Genomic DNA, 14,264 nt, shown 5'->3' with positions numbered 1-14,264 from the left:
CAGACTATATACCACGACACATATAAAAATTAAATTATACAAATTTAAAATGATATAAAAGGTAAATATTGGCATTTGTTTGCTACCTTTTGAGTAAATGATTTATCAAACTGCTGTAAGTTAGATGTAGTTGATTTACGAGTGTATATAAGCATCTGAATTACATAACCTAAATTATACAGTCACAGATATATCATAAAAAATAGCACTTTATCACCTGTTTGTTAACTTAGGCCTATTTATATTTATTTCAAGGTAATGTTTATGACTTTCAAAACAATCCAGAGAGAATGGAATAATATCTATAACCATATAATCAAAATCTTGTAAAACCTAAACTAAATGCTAAAATGCATTTTTGTTAAATGTAATAAAATGTCTTCCCATTTTGGTACAGTTCACAGTACCAAGCTACAAACCTCTCCTCCTCCTCAGGAACACTGTGGTGTAAATTTAGTAAAGACCAGCTCATCTGATGACAGTGAGCCAGGATGCAGTCAGATTTATGCACCTGGTCCCCCGACTCAGTCTAAACACATATTACTTCTCAGTTGTATGCTGACGTTACCTGAAACGACTCCGACCCCCTATCTGAATTACAATATCACCCCCTGCTGGACCAAACCAGGCAGTACAACGTGCTTTCCTAACACAACTCAACAATGCCACAACTAAAGAAATGCTAAGTTGTCGTGAAACAGGCATAGAGCAGATAAATAAAATACAAATCAAACAAATTTATTCTTTCAAGTCATATAAAATACAATATGTTATTATTTTTTGTACACAATACTGGATTAATCTTGAATACTTAACTTCATGTTAGTGTAAGTTTCAAAATTATTCATATAAAACTTAATTACATTTACATTACATTTTTATCCTTATAAACAAATATAGATAAAAACAATAGAGTCAAATATAGTCATTTGTATATTTTTTTGTTAATACTTATGTAGGTTTCTGATCATTTGTATTTCCTAGATACATGATCCTCTGCGAATTTTAAATGAGACTAAAATAAAATTTCTACTATTGACTTGTAGATGAAGTTAATTTGAAAAATTCTCAAGATATAAGTCATCCATGTTGTCTTATAAAAACACTGTTAAGTACCCATTTGGAATGTAAAGAGTTTTTTTCTCAAACCCATTAATTACAATTTCATGACATTGAAATGCCAAAAGGTGCTACTTTACCACAAAGTGTAATATTATGTATAGTACTCGAGTATGTTCCCCATCATAGTAATTGTATTTTGACTTGAATTTGGTCAGTTTTGCCCTTTCTCTTGTGTTACTGTTGATGTGATATAGAGTTGCAGTCCTGGTATTATTCTTGCGATGTGCTGCACTGTACATTGTTATTGTTCTATTATCCAAAATATTATAGTGCAAATTACAAAAATTGCATAAAATATATATGTATTTTTTCTTAGCAAAGCTTATGATGAAAATGAGTTTGTTCACATGATTCTGCAGCAATAACTAAAAATAACTTTTCTCTGTTGGTTCAATGTTGTGCATCTGCAATGACAGCCATCTTTAGAGAATAATAAGTTATAGATTATTGGATAAACAAACATAAACAATATTGAATTTTTCATTATTTTTTTCTATTCATTAATTCATTCAACTTGCCAAAAAAATGCATGACACAATTACATTTTTAAAAATATCATTAGAATTTTTGGCACATTATTGTAATAATGGTTCATGTTTTTAGTAGTTCCATTTTCAATAGACAAATGACAAAAGTATTTTTCAGCAAATGATTTGAAATGTATAACATTAATTTAAATTATTTTATCCAGACAGTTTCCAAAGTGAACTAACCCATATAAACTAAAATGTAAATCTTTTCAGCATTGTGTCATGCAATAATAGTTCAAATAAAAATAAATATCAAATGTTTTGTTAAAACCCAATGAATATTTTTTTTCCAAAGGATTATCTTCAAGACATTTAAAAAACGATGTTCAAAGTTGGATCGCAGATGGTAACAGATGATGCATTATGAAACCCAGCAATAACAAAATCTTTTTCTTCTATGATGTGGCGATCCCCCCATCCCTTCTGTTTTACTTCACACACAGGCGATGGCCAAACAAGTCTTCATGTGAGTCTAAGCTGTTCAGACACATGAGGAACAACTTACTGCATGGTAATTTTAAACAAAATTAAACCACGTTCTCCAAATGTCTCCAAGAGACACACACCCACATGTATTTGTGACTTTCTCTAACTGTTGATGATTGCCTAAAGAATCTTAAATCTTTCTCCAATAAGGACCATTTAATATCCCACACAAGAGGTGCTGAGTGGAGGAGCGACACAGAAACAAAACAATGGTTTGCCCTTAGAGAAAAAGGCTTTCACAAACTTGGCTCGTGCATATGAGCAACGGATATTATATCGTCATGTCACACTGGGATACGTGGCATTTGTTGTTACGTGACTGTTTTCATCATTAGCAAAAGTGTCTCAGCTCAGGCAAGATTTGCAGAGCCTTTCATCAGAAGATCTTGTTATTCAGTGGATTTGTCTCTGCAAAAATAATGTTTCCTCTGACACAAAAAAGTGGAGTCTCCAGGAGGCCAGGAGCATGATTTTAGGATGTGTGCCATTAATAATAAGTGTAGGCCTTCCCTACCCGCTCCTCATGTGGAATGCATAAATTCTGTGCCTGTTGAATAAATTGCATATGCTTGCAGATATTCTAAATATATCTACATACACACTGGCTGTGATACAGAGCTGGAATTGAATGGCTGAACACATATATCGGAGAACAGACAGAACCTGGTACCAGCATCACTCCATGTGCTACATGTACTGCACTGCAATGACAAATAAGAAATGAATCACTGCAATGGAAACAAAATATGCAGACGATTTGGATACCTAGGCCAGCAGCAATAAAGACAGTCCTTATAATCAGACATCTGCATATGTGTGATTCTTTTTCTCTGTCTCAATAAAACATGCAGGATGTGTTTTGTGTGTGCTGAATGAGAGTGTGTGTGCACATGTACGATTGTGGGTGTGTCATTAATAGGCTGCACTTCAGAGAAAAAGGTAGAAATCCACCAGATGTTTTGCAGCTGGGTGGATCTGGTAGTGAAGATCTAGACAGCGTCTGTCACAGGCGAACATTTCTAATCTGTCCTGAACATTAGGCAGAGAGCACTAAAACCCATCACTGGCCGCATGTGCTGCTCAGTTCACAATGTGCTAACCACAGGCCTTGTAGTTTGGCCCCGAGAAATTTCAAAATTAAACAAGAGAAAAAGTAATATTTATCAAGCTGAGCAGTGAAGAACCAATTTTAACTACACAATTCCTTTATCAAATTTTCAAACTCTTCTCCTTTAAGCAGAGTGTGGCTGCTAAACCTTTAGAAAGCAAAACAAGGACCAACAGTCTAACTGAAGTTATTAGAGCAAAGTGCCTGAAGCTAAAGACCAGCGCTTTGAACTAGAGGTCCAGCAGAGCTTAGTGAGGTCAAGATCTGTCAAACAGCAAGCAGAACTAACAGCACAATGTTCTGGATGGACATTTTCTTCAAAGAACTTCAGCTGGGATGACAAAGAAAGAAACTACGTATTGAAGCTATAGCATGCACATCCATTTACATGTTGACTTCATCATTTTAGTAAGTGTAAAGACTCTTTTGGAGAAAAACAAACCTCACAGATAGATGCAGCCCTTACAACCCACTTTATTTTTTGTTGAGATTGTTGCTGATTCCACATGGTATTTCCTGGAAATGTAACTAATAACTACATTTCTAAAGTGGCTACACAACTGCATTTCAGAGCTAACCAGGATGTGTTTAGCTAATATTCTCAGTTTGGGAACTGTGGGAATTGTTCCAAGCCGACCTTGATGGTCTGTAGATATTTCTCTTCCTGGGTTCATGTGCCTAGTTACCAGTTGGTCAACCTTGTGCCCTGTGAACTGACCCTGTCCTCCCTCCGAGGTTTGAAAGGAAAAGAAACCAAATCCTCCGGGGAGCGCTCCGACTAACAAGAAAACTGCTGGCCCGAATCTCTCAGAAGTGCTGTGTTTTCCCACTGGACCACTTTCAGCTTAATAAACATCTTAACTAGCCAGAGGTCCCATGGGAGCTGCTGGGAAATCCTCTGGGCAGCCAGAGCTCAGGAGCTGGCCCTTTATTGCATCCAGGTGGCTGTTAAAAAATGCTGGCCAGCCCTAAATGTCCAATAAAATGCAAGTGGCACCTTCAGGGGTGGACAGGGTCAGTGCACCTGTCTGTGGACGAAAGCTGCACTCGCTCCCCCTTGTCCAATCAGTTTGATGTCACACTCCTGCATTGTGCCATCACCATGCCCATGGAAGCATTACTGAACGGGCCTACCAAACACAGGCCAAGGGGTCCAAGGGGTTAGGGGGCCCTTGGCCAGAGCCAAAATGACCACATAGAGGTGCACAAAGACCACTACAAATAAACTCAAAATGACTTAAAAGACAAACAAAACGACTACAGGACACTCAAAGCGACTACAAAGAGAGACAAACCGATCACAGAAATTACCACAAAGAGTTGAATGCAAATATAAACAAAACAACCTAAAAGAGAAATAAAGACACAAGTGTAGTAGTCATTTGGTGTCTCTTTCAATTGTGGAGCCTTGCTCTGATGTAGGCAGGGAGGGGGATTTTTACATGTCTGTGCCCAAGGACCCATTGTTGGGGGTACGCCATAAGCTGCCACATGACATGCTCTAAATATATGCAGAAGTCCCTTTTATTTTTGTCATGATGTGTCCAGAAGATTAATCAAAACCTATCATCCTGCTGTATTAATGCACAATCTAAGTTTGTGGGATGCTTGTTGAAATTATGTTCAACCACTTCCAGTTTGTTTATGGCTACTTCGCACATATGTGAACAGTGGCAGCAGCCTCCCTTCATCTGTCTAGCCTGGTCGCTGTCCAAAGGGAGAGTTAATTGTCCCACAGGTTTTGGAAAGACCTGGACGGTGTATTGTGCCTTTGATCTAACTTGAAAGGAGTTAATTGATTTCTGTGTTAGAGGGAAGAAAAAAAGATGCTTGCTGGTCATTTCAGAACATGTGCAGGAATATCTGAGAGAGAGCAAGGGGTGGGGGCGGGGGTGGGATGAAGAGAGAGATCACCTCACACCCGACTCCATCCTTGCTCAATTACAATAATTTGACTCACATGGGCTGGCTGCTGTGGCAGAGAGAGAGAGGGGAGGAGAGCCGCTGTGTGGGGGAGGAGGGGGATCCCTGCTCTGGGAGATCACTCATTTTACCTCAAGCTGAGGTATGAAAAGACAGATTAGATGTGCAGCTCCCCGTGGAGGGAAGCCTGGGGGCTTGTTAAGGTTGCGGTATGGAGAAGACCACACGTTCAACCTCCTGCTTCATGTCTCAATGGGGCATTCCAGCATTTGATGACGTCCACATGGAACGAAGAGAGTCTGCTGGAGGTAACTGGTAAATGACAGAGTCGTTTCACTACAACCTGTGTGTCTCTGTTTCTTAAGATATTAGCACTTTCTCATTCATTAATTCTTGTTACAAAGCTTTTTCTGTTCAAGTTTCAGTCTGTCCCAGCATGCACTAGGCTGAAGGAATCACATTAGGAAGCACAATTTCCATGTTTGCTATTTGTTCTTGTTTTGAAAATACAAATCCAGTGAACATTAGATGTGGCTTTACAATTTCTGTCAATGTGATTTGCTGCATCACCTGCCTGTGAGTCTGTTCACCATCGGTCCAGGTCTGGTCTGGACCTGCTTTGACAGGCTTCCTGCCTTCACTCCTTCACCTCTCTCTGTCTCTGTTCACCCCAGCTCAAGGGGAAACAGGGCTGTCAGAGGGAGAGTGGCAGGCTAAGCCTGTCTTAACACAGCACCTCAAACCACCTCATAAATACAGGCTTCCTTTTCCAATTTCCAAGCAGCCCATCCACCTCTGTCTACATGCTTGCACACTGCTCCATGTCATGTGCTGGGGTGTGAGTTTAAAAATGACCATGGGACATCTGGTGGACTTACAGAGGGTGGGGCTTTGATGGGTTGCTCTGCAGTTCAGCTCAATTTTGTCAGAGTCAAATCCTCTTGGGCAACGCAGCAGCAGTGACTGAGAAGTCTAAAGTGGGCCTGGTAGGTTAGAGATAGCAAGGGAGTTTAAAAGATGCCTTTAAACAGATTTGCCATATGTGAAATGCTTGAGACACACAACCGCCCTTAAATACTCCTCTAGCCTTTAAACTACTGCACAGCTTAGAGACAAAAAAAAGGTTGCTTTCATTTTAATTTTAAAATGTGGTTCCAGAAATTCATTATTTTCCATATCATAAAGTGGAGAGAAAGGAAAAGTGAAACCATGTGAGGCAGCTTTTTGATGGGCGATGCTGGGCAGGGCTCATGAGGGAGTTGTGGTTCTGAAAGTAAGATTACTCCGTGCCCATCTGGAGAGTTTGGCTACGCAAAACGGGTGATTAACCTCATCTAAATACTCACATCTGACCTATAGAGCTAACGTCAGACTCAACCTGCTGTCCATCTCTGATACCAGCAACACCTGCAATGCTGCTCACATCGAGCACAACACTGAGATGTTACAGTGCAGGTTCTGCAGAAAAACATTTTCAAAGGATAAGGCTGGCAATATTAAATTTTTTTGTAATTGTCAGCATTTCTTTCAAGAGCAAAAGCAACAATGCAGTAGTCTATATCTTAATACTTTCCAACCCCAGCCTGTCAAGCCCCTTTGTTCCTATTGAAGACCAAAATATAAACTTCCATAAAAAAAAAAAAAATTGGCTCAATAATTCCCCCAAACTGGGGACTACGATTTTTTAGCAAACATTATCCAAACAGAAAAAAAAATAGTGCTTTCGGAGAGAACTTCTTTCATGCTGTGGATTTGGTGGTGGATTTTCAGCCGCAGGACAAGGTATGTGGAATGGACTCAAAATAAAATACAGTGCCCGTGTTTTATAATGACGGAACATTTCACCCAGTGCAACGAAAGGGTACATGAGGCTTCAGCTACACAGACAATACTTATTACTAAGATCTCTTCATTGTTGGTATTTGTTGTTTCGTTAATAATAGGAAAAATACAGAATATTGCTTTATCCTTTATGATGCTATTGCACACATCTTCTAAATATTGTTTCATCACCTGAAATGACATTGCACATTATCTGCTATACATTACATCCCAGTCTAAACACTGGGAGATGTGGACACATTATCTAAATAACTTTAAATTGATTTAGTTATTAGTATAATAGTGATATTATTAGTAGTTGCAAAGTTTTTCTCACTTATATCAATCAAAAGAGTAATGGTGGAAAATGGAGAGTTAGCATAGCTCCACCATACGCTTGTGCAGTCTGTGTGTGAATCTGGATTCATGTGGCATACTGTATATATGCACTTTATGCACAGCAGGAAGGAGGGCTGTCAGAGCCTGTCACAGTGCTCTAGGGCATCACTGACATGAGTGTCACCTTCATGAAGGAGCGTGAAAGCTGTTCCCTCTGCACAGGATTCTTCAGACCGTCGCTCTGATTTCAGCGGCAGAACAGAGGAGTTAACGCAAACGCTCGCAGAGGGTTGTCATCTGTTGTATGCTTCATTAAACACCTGTGAATACCAAGAGCTATTAGGATCTTTGGTCAGGCAAAAAAAAAAATATCTGCACTGTTAGCAGAATCCACAAGTTCACAAACTTAACAGAAGGAGAGTCTAATTAACAACAAGGGCATTAATCCATTAATGAATTTCTAATACTAATTACTCCTGCAAAAATGTGCAAATGTGGATTCTGACAATTTAATTAGCTGCAAATGACACGTGAGCAGAGGTGAGAGGATAGTGATGTTTTGGTATCCAAGTGTAAATTCTGCTTCTGGATCTGGCAGCAAAGTGGCAGCAGGGTTTTATTTAAGAAAAAAAAAAAGTTTGCTTTCATAAATAAATATTTGTTTAGAATATTCAGAAAATTAGGTTTTATGAATATAAATTTCAATAAAGCTACTACTACTACTACTACTTTTTCTGTACCCCCCCCCCCCTCAAAACCATTCTCTATACAGCTGTAGATAGGAATAACACATTTCAAAAGTGAAATGTATTGTGGTGTTCTTCGTAAAGACCTGACTGGGTAGAGGAGTCACTGATGACGTGGGTGGGCGTCTAGGGTAAAAGGCTCCTGTGTCTCAAAGCTCTGCTCATTCGTGCTGCACGCTGCTCATGATGAACTTTGTGATGGGAAGATGCTTCTACTGGAAAATGAACGTCAGAGGGGCCCGTTTGCGTGTGATGAGGCTGCTTCTCTGTTCACTTTTGTCCTCCCTGAGTGTTACTCACTGTCAGCATGGCCCTGTTAATGTGCTGAGCAAAATGTGAGTCACAGCTATGGATATTAATTAGTTTGATTTATTTGGAGCATGACTTGAGCAACACCTCTTCTAAGACTATCAGAGTAAGATAACACAAAAACAATCATTTAGAAAAAGTCACTTTCAATATAAATAAGTTGAACATTTTCAAAAATGTTATGTGCACAGTTGAACATTATCAAAAATACTTTAATCTGAATGGTTTAAATAGAATCCATCAAGGTAAAAATACATTTTCTGACTTAAATTAGCTTACATGATGTAAAGTTGATGTGTATCCCAAACTTTTTAATTTCATTAGTTCATTTTTTGGACAATGTTCTTTTTATTCCATTTATTGTGTTTCAGTCCTTGTGGCTCTATCTGTGAGGTTGTAAAAACTGCGTGGAAAGTTACACCGCAATGCTTCGCTCTGTGCTGAAGTTGTAGTAAAACTGCAAGAGAAGAGAAAACGCAGATGAATAAAAATATACTGTCAAAACAGGACAAAAACATCATCAACCTGCATTATCTCAATAATGAATACCAAAGCAATATCTACATTTATAAAACACTGCAATGATATGCAGCTTATCACAAACCAACACATTGGAAAGAATTTGAACAACTCTCTGAATGTTCTAGAAGGATAATAAACTATGTTATCCCACCAGTGAAAGTACAGGCCTACGTTCAGCCCCACAGAGTGCTTAGATGGTTGTCCAGAATGAAGATTGTGAAAATACAAACGAACACTTCCCCCTTCTGGCATGTCACAGACATGACTCTTTAAAAAGCAAAAGGTTTTCAAACATTCTTCACTCATGTGGCATTAAAAGGCAGGAAAGCCTGTGATTTTTGTTCAGTTTCACTGATTCTATAAATCATTATTTTAACTCCCTTCTAGGCAGAAACAGAAATGTTGGCACAAACACAAATACATTATTGAACAGACCTACAGGACATAACGTCAAAAATGAATACGTTAATAACTTTTTTAGTTAAGGTTATCACGGTTTCCAGCTAGACTCACTCCAACATTTTTGGATCCACAGAAATCTCAGGCCTCAAGTTATCTTGCAAAAAAATGACTCCCGAGTTTCACACAATGAAATACAGATGCTAAATTAAATAAAAAGAAAGCGCTGATATTCAATTTGTATTCGGAATCAGCAGATCCCCTGAGTTGAGATGTGAAGCGTTATCGGAAGAGAAAAAGTTGGAGCTGGTGCATCCCTATAAACATTAGCAGTTTCCCAGAAGAGCTCAGTCCTATAATGTAATTTAATCATTTTTCCTAATTCTATTCTATGAATCCAAATTATTAAGAATTGATTGTAAGAAAGACAAAGCTCCTTAAGAATGTGACTAAGGCGATGAAACAATCTACATTAACAAACAGTATAATGTTTGATTAGTTTTTGGTCAGACCATTTGAAAACACATTCATGATTTTGTTGTGGGTGTAGTCCCACTGGCTCAACAGTTAAGTTTTGTGACAAGTTAGACAGTTGTATTACTGCAACACAGCACTAGGTGATGCTGTATGATCACTGAAATAAGTTTCCAAATCTCCAACAGAAGCCATGGAGCCACAATGGCTCAACCTGGTCCTTTCGATCAAAATACCACCTTCCCTGATTTTCATCTAGTTGAGGGGAAGCTGCAAGTTACCCCAAACCTGTCACATATCACAAGCCTGTTAGTTGTGAAGAAATTCAGCCCCCCACCACACAAAAATTCAGTCTCAACATCTGGCACAGTAAATAAATAATCCTGTGTGTATGTGTGTGTGTGTGTGTGGATGATGGATGGGGGAATGGGGTGTTATCAGGGAGAGCATGTATCAATGTCTGCCAGTTTTACACACAGGCTGACAGGACAGTGACACACTAGAACATGGGCGGCAGTCACCTAGACGAGCCGAGCTTCATTTCCTGTCCCTGCTCCCCTGCCAAAAATATGTGACATGTTGTCTTCATTAATTCCACCTCTATTTGGAGCTCTCCCTCTCACACCTCTCACACAACCCTGTACACTACTGTCCCTCCATACATTCACATGGCAACACACACACACACACAGATAACTTCCTACAAACCCATCATACATAGGTGCTAATGAAAATTCTGTCATGTGTGCATGCACACTTCTTCTAGCATACTCCCTCTGAAAATCATTAGCCAGCCGCCAACAACATTTTTCAGCAGAGCAAACTACATAAAGATGTCACTTTAAATCGCTTACTAATTAACACTTAAAAAGACACAAATTAGATATGCGTGGCTAAAAGCAATTATAATATCCGCAAGTTTTGTGAGTCATTTGGGAAATGAAAAGAATGCCTAATTGCTGGAACCAACATCATCTGAGACACGGCTTAAGTGATGCCTGTTAGGAAATGGTCTTATCTACAACTGTGGCAGTGATTACAACAGTTTTCCTCAATTACATGTGCATATGTATAATTCTAGAAAGTACATCTCTTTCATGAATCTATATTTTTTTAATGGGTTCAGAACTGAAGCAATTAGATTCTGCGCTGAAAGCGCCTGTAGTTTATGAAGAGGAGAAAAAAAGCCCCACAGTCAAGCACGGACAGTGACCTCTTCTGGACAAAAGAAGGAGAAAATGCTCAACAACAGTTAGAAAACTGGAACAGTTTCAGACGAAAAACCAGCCTTTTCTGAATTTTAATATATTTTGTTTTATATTACCAAGAATGAGCTGCAACTTCTCCAGAAGCCTTGAGAACAGAAAACATAGTGGAGATTATATGTATAGTGTAATATTATTATAGAGGAAAAAAAACAAGCAGAGAGAAAAGAAAAAAGTACAATATTACAGATACACATCACTTTCTAAAAGAAACACTTCTGATGTTCAACATGTTTGCGAGAACATTGCCAACTATATTTTTCCCCTCTTGTTCTGCAGATATCATTGTGGTATAATAATAAGAGGAGAGAAGTAAAAACAACACAATGGTGAGGGATGTTTCCACTTGGAAACTAATTATCAAGCTAAGCTGTGACTTCATCCTCATCAGCCTGGCCCCACCATTAATCTTGTGCTGTCGTCCACTTCACTAAATCCTGTGTGTTACACTATCTCACATTTACTTCATCAGCTCCAGCGTGGCTGTAATTAATGATTTCTCATGCCCCTTCCCTTCCCTTCCCCAGCTCAGCTCACCATGTGTCCTCCTGCTAATCACACTCTCTGAGAAGAAAGGGAGGAGGAGACGAGAGGAAGAAGGAAAAAAGACAAGAGCATATAGGATGAGCAGCCAGCCTGTCTCCACCCTAGAAAACACCCACACACATACACGTACACGTACACATACACGCCATTAATACCTTCGCTGACAATGAGCTTCATACAGATGACCATTTGACAAGATGGCGACTCTGTGTGATTTGGATAGTATGTGACAGAAGACAGAGGCAGAGTGCAGAACAGACACCCGGTTTGATGGGGGAGTGTTTGCTCTGTAACACATCTCAAACCCAACAGCACCTGTTCTTTTACAGTGGTCTGTCACTTCCTGGCAGTTCTGATACCAAGATACCGTGCTAATGAGAGAGAAGGGGGGTTGTCACTCTCTTTAAAGCACACACACACACACACACACACACACACACACACACACACACATTGACTCTTTCTTTCTCTTGCTCTCACAAACACATGGGCTTTAAAGAAGGCGCTGCACACAGATGATTTTCTTCCTACGAATGCCTGCAGGCTACAGTGTTTCATCAGAAATTGGGAGGACTTTGTAGCTCTTTTATTTGCTCTACATGATCTCTAACTTTTTTGCTACTGAAGATGAAGGGGATTGGAAACTAGTTAAACATGCAAAATCTAACTAGAAAAGCTCCTCAAGATCTTCAGCACTGTTCGAGATGCTAGATTGAGCTGTTTGAGAGAAGAATTGGGGAATAAAAGTCAAGTCTTTTGGAACAGGAGACGAAGCTTTTAAGAGAGAATGGCTGCATAGCCTGGCCATGCTTTTATTCAATTGGGGCTTAGTGGAGCCAACAGGGCCTCGCTGTCTCCGACACTTAATTACAACCCCAAGACCGTTTGCTTTGCATTCTGGGCCAGCGGCGTCAGCGGCAGCCGAGCGTTGCAGCCTCTACTCACTTCCTCCTCGATCTCTGCCAGGGATTTGATCGTAATGCCCATTAAATTGACTTGCTGCATCTGAAATCAAAAGCAGGGAGAGGAGGGGGGAGAAGAGGAAGAAGAAGAAAAAAAACACACAAGAAACATGGCGGTTAGGCTCATGGCTAAGTAAGCATGCTTAAAATCTTTAATCCTCTCCCTCTTGGTGTCAATAGAAACGGGGCTATAGTGACAACCGCCGCCAGCCAGCCAAATGGACTGCATTGAGCCAGCTCTGCCTGACTGCACGCATTCATCACTCAGTCTGGAGGAAAGCAAAGAAAAGGAAAGGAAATGAGAGGAAACAAAAAAAAGAACAGGAAAGGAAAGAAAGGCAGAAAGAAAGAACGAACTTTCTAATGGCTGCATACTGAGAAAAAGGATCAAATATCGTGACCACCATATGGCCCATACTACACACCAGGGTGCAGGGCAAGGAACCATCATGACCCCTCTCATTATTTGTAATAAAGCAATCATTTTGCATTGCACCGCTAGTTCCTCAAAGAATGTTTACCTCTTTGGGGTTTTCGAAAAACTTCTCAGAGATCACAAAGGGCACATCATCCAGAGCTGCAAAGAAGTAAGAAAAAACAAAGGTTGACTTTCATAGAAAAAATAAAGAAATTGTACACTCTATTCTTGATCCTGAGTATTTCCACAAGACTAAACGTGGGTTTATAAAACAGCAGAGCTATCAACATCCCGACACCTCCCCTCCTTCCGTCTATGGAGAGAAGATGAAAGGCTTTCTTATTATCCGCTGTATTTGAGCACCTCCACACTCTCCTCCAACCCAGCCCTTTCCCAACCCTCTTCCACTTTAATTACTCTTGATTATTCCCGATTCCGTCTTGTCTGAGAGATGTTCACCTCCGAAACAAAGACGCACTCACACTAGGCACAGAAAAGCGGAAAGAAGAGAGACAAAACATTCACCAGATATCAAATTTGCATGAAAATAAGCCACACTGTTCAGCCGGCAAAAAGTGGATTGAAATGAGGACTTGCCAAGAGCGTGGTGGTATAATTAGCATTTGACCAAACAAACGAGCTTCAACAGAGCTATAATTAAGCAGGCCTGTAATTAAGTGTATGCCCTTTATCATAATGATCGTGGTTAAAATGGTGTGATGGCTGCCAGTTGATTATTAATGGTGTAACCCTGTACTGCATGCATCCTGCACTGGAATCAAGGTGTCACGACTGTCAGGCTAGAGAGCAGCCCTTTGTTTATAAAATACATTAGGGCCCAAATTAACACAGGGTGACAAGGGACACAAAGCCTCTCGTTTCCAGACTGAAGGGAAAACTGCAGCTGCTCGGCTTCATTATAAAACTCCCAAATCTGGAGGCACAAAACTTGCTGCCGTTGGCTTCAACAGGAGCCCCAAATATCAAGAGGCCAAGCTTCCAACTGGTGTTCTTTTACCCACAGTCCATCAGGCAGCTGGCACAGGAAAGGGAACTCATAAATGTAAGCCGAAGCTGTTCATGAGTCATCGTTTTGGAGCTGAAACTCCTTTTGGTCTTTCCTGTTCACAGCAATATTTAAGTATGAAATTCTAAAATATACCTCACTTTGACACTTATGTGACTTGCTTTCCTTTCTTGGTTATTACACAGATCCTCAGTTTGGCACTTTCCACACAACTGTACAATGTGATCTTTGTAATCAAAGCATGACCCTCACCCTCATGACCACAGG

The 14,264-nt window shown here is 39.8% G+C and overlaps 2 protein-coding genes across 7 annotated transcripts in view; both read right to left on the bottom strand.

Annotated features, from left to right (window-relative positions):
* lmx1bb (LIM homeobox transcription factor 1, beta b) overlaps positions 1-8,803 on the bottom strand; it is a 58,500-nt gene extending 49,697 nt beyond the window's left edge. Inside the window, exons 1-3 of one of the 2 annotated variants that reach the window (XM_038702857.1) lie at positions 8,664-8,803; positions 8,162-8,399; positions 7,514-7,649 (exon numbers count right to left, since the gene is read on the bottom strand). In XM_038702857.1, coding sequence (XP_038558785.1) covers positions 7,514-7,519 — 6 coding nt within the window. In that variant the 5' untranslated portion in view covers positions 7,520-7,649; positions 8,162-8,399; positions 8,664-8,803. Of the gene's footprint in view, positions 1-7,513; positions 7,650-8,161; positions 8,400-8,663 lie in introns of those variants that run through there. The other variant, XM_038702858.1, reaches the window with a different exon arrangement.
* Positions 8,579-14,264, bottom strand: part of mvb12bb (multivesicular body subunit 12Bb) — a 32,838-nt gene continuing 27,152 nt past the window's right edge. For 3 of the 5 annotated variants that reach the window (XM_038702861.1, XM_038702863.1, XM_038702862.1), the window contains exons 8-9: positions 13,074-13,129; positions 8,579-12,595 (exon numbers count right to left, since the gene is read on the bottom strand). In XM_038702861.1, coding sequence (XP_038558789.1) covers positions 12,458-12,595; positions 13,074-13,129 — 194 coding nt within the window. In that variant the 3' untranslated portion in view covers positions 8,579-12,457. The remainder of the gene's footprint in view (positions 12,596-13,073; positions 13,130-14,264) is intronic. The other 2 variants (XM_038702864.1, XM_038702865.1) reach the window with 1 other exon arrangement.

The sequence above is a fragment of the Micropterus salmoides genome, unplaced genomic scaffold (assembly GCF_014851395.1).
Source record: "Micropterus salmoides isolate LMB-PRFRI ecotype aquatic unplaced genomic scaffold, ASM1485139v1 Ms_hic_scaffold_7, whole genome shotgun sequence".
NCBI lineage: Eukaryota > Metazoa > Chordata > Actinopteri > Centrarchiformes > Centrarchidae > Micropterus > Micropterus salmoides.
The sequence above is the reverse complement of the archived record's forward strand: the minus strand, read 5'-3'. Positions and strand labels throughout refer to the sequence as shown.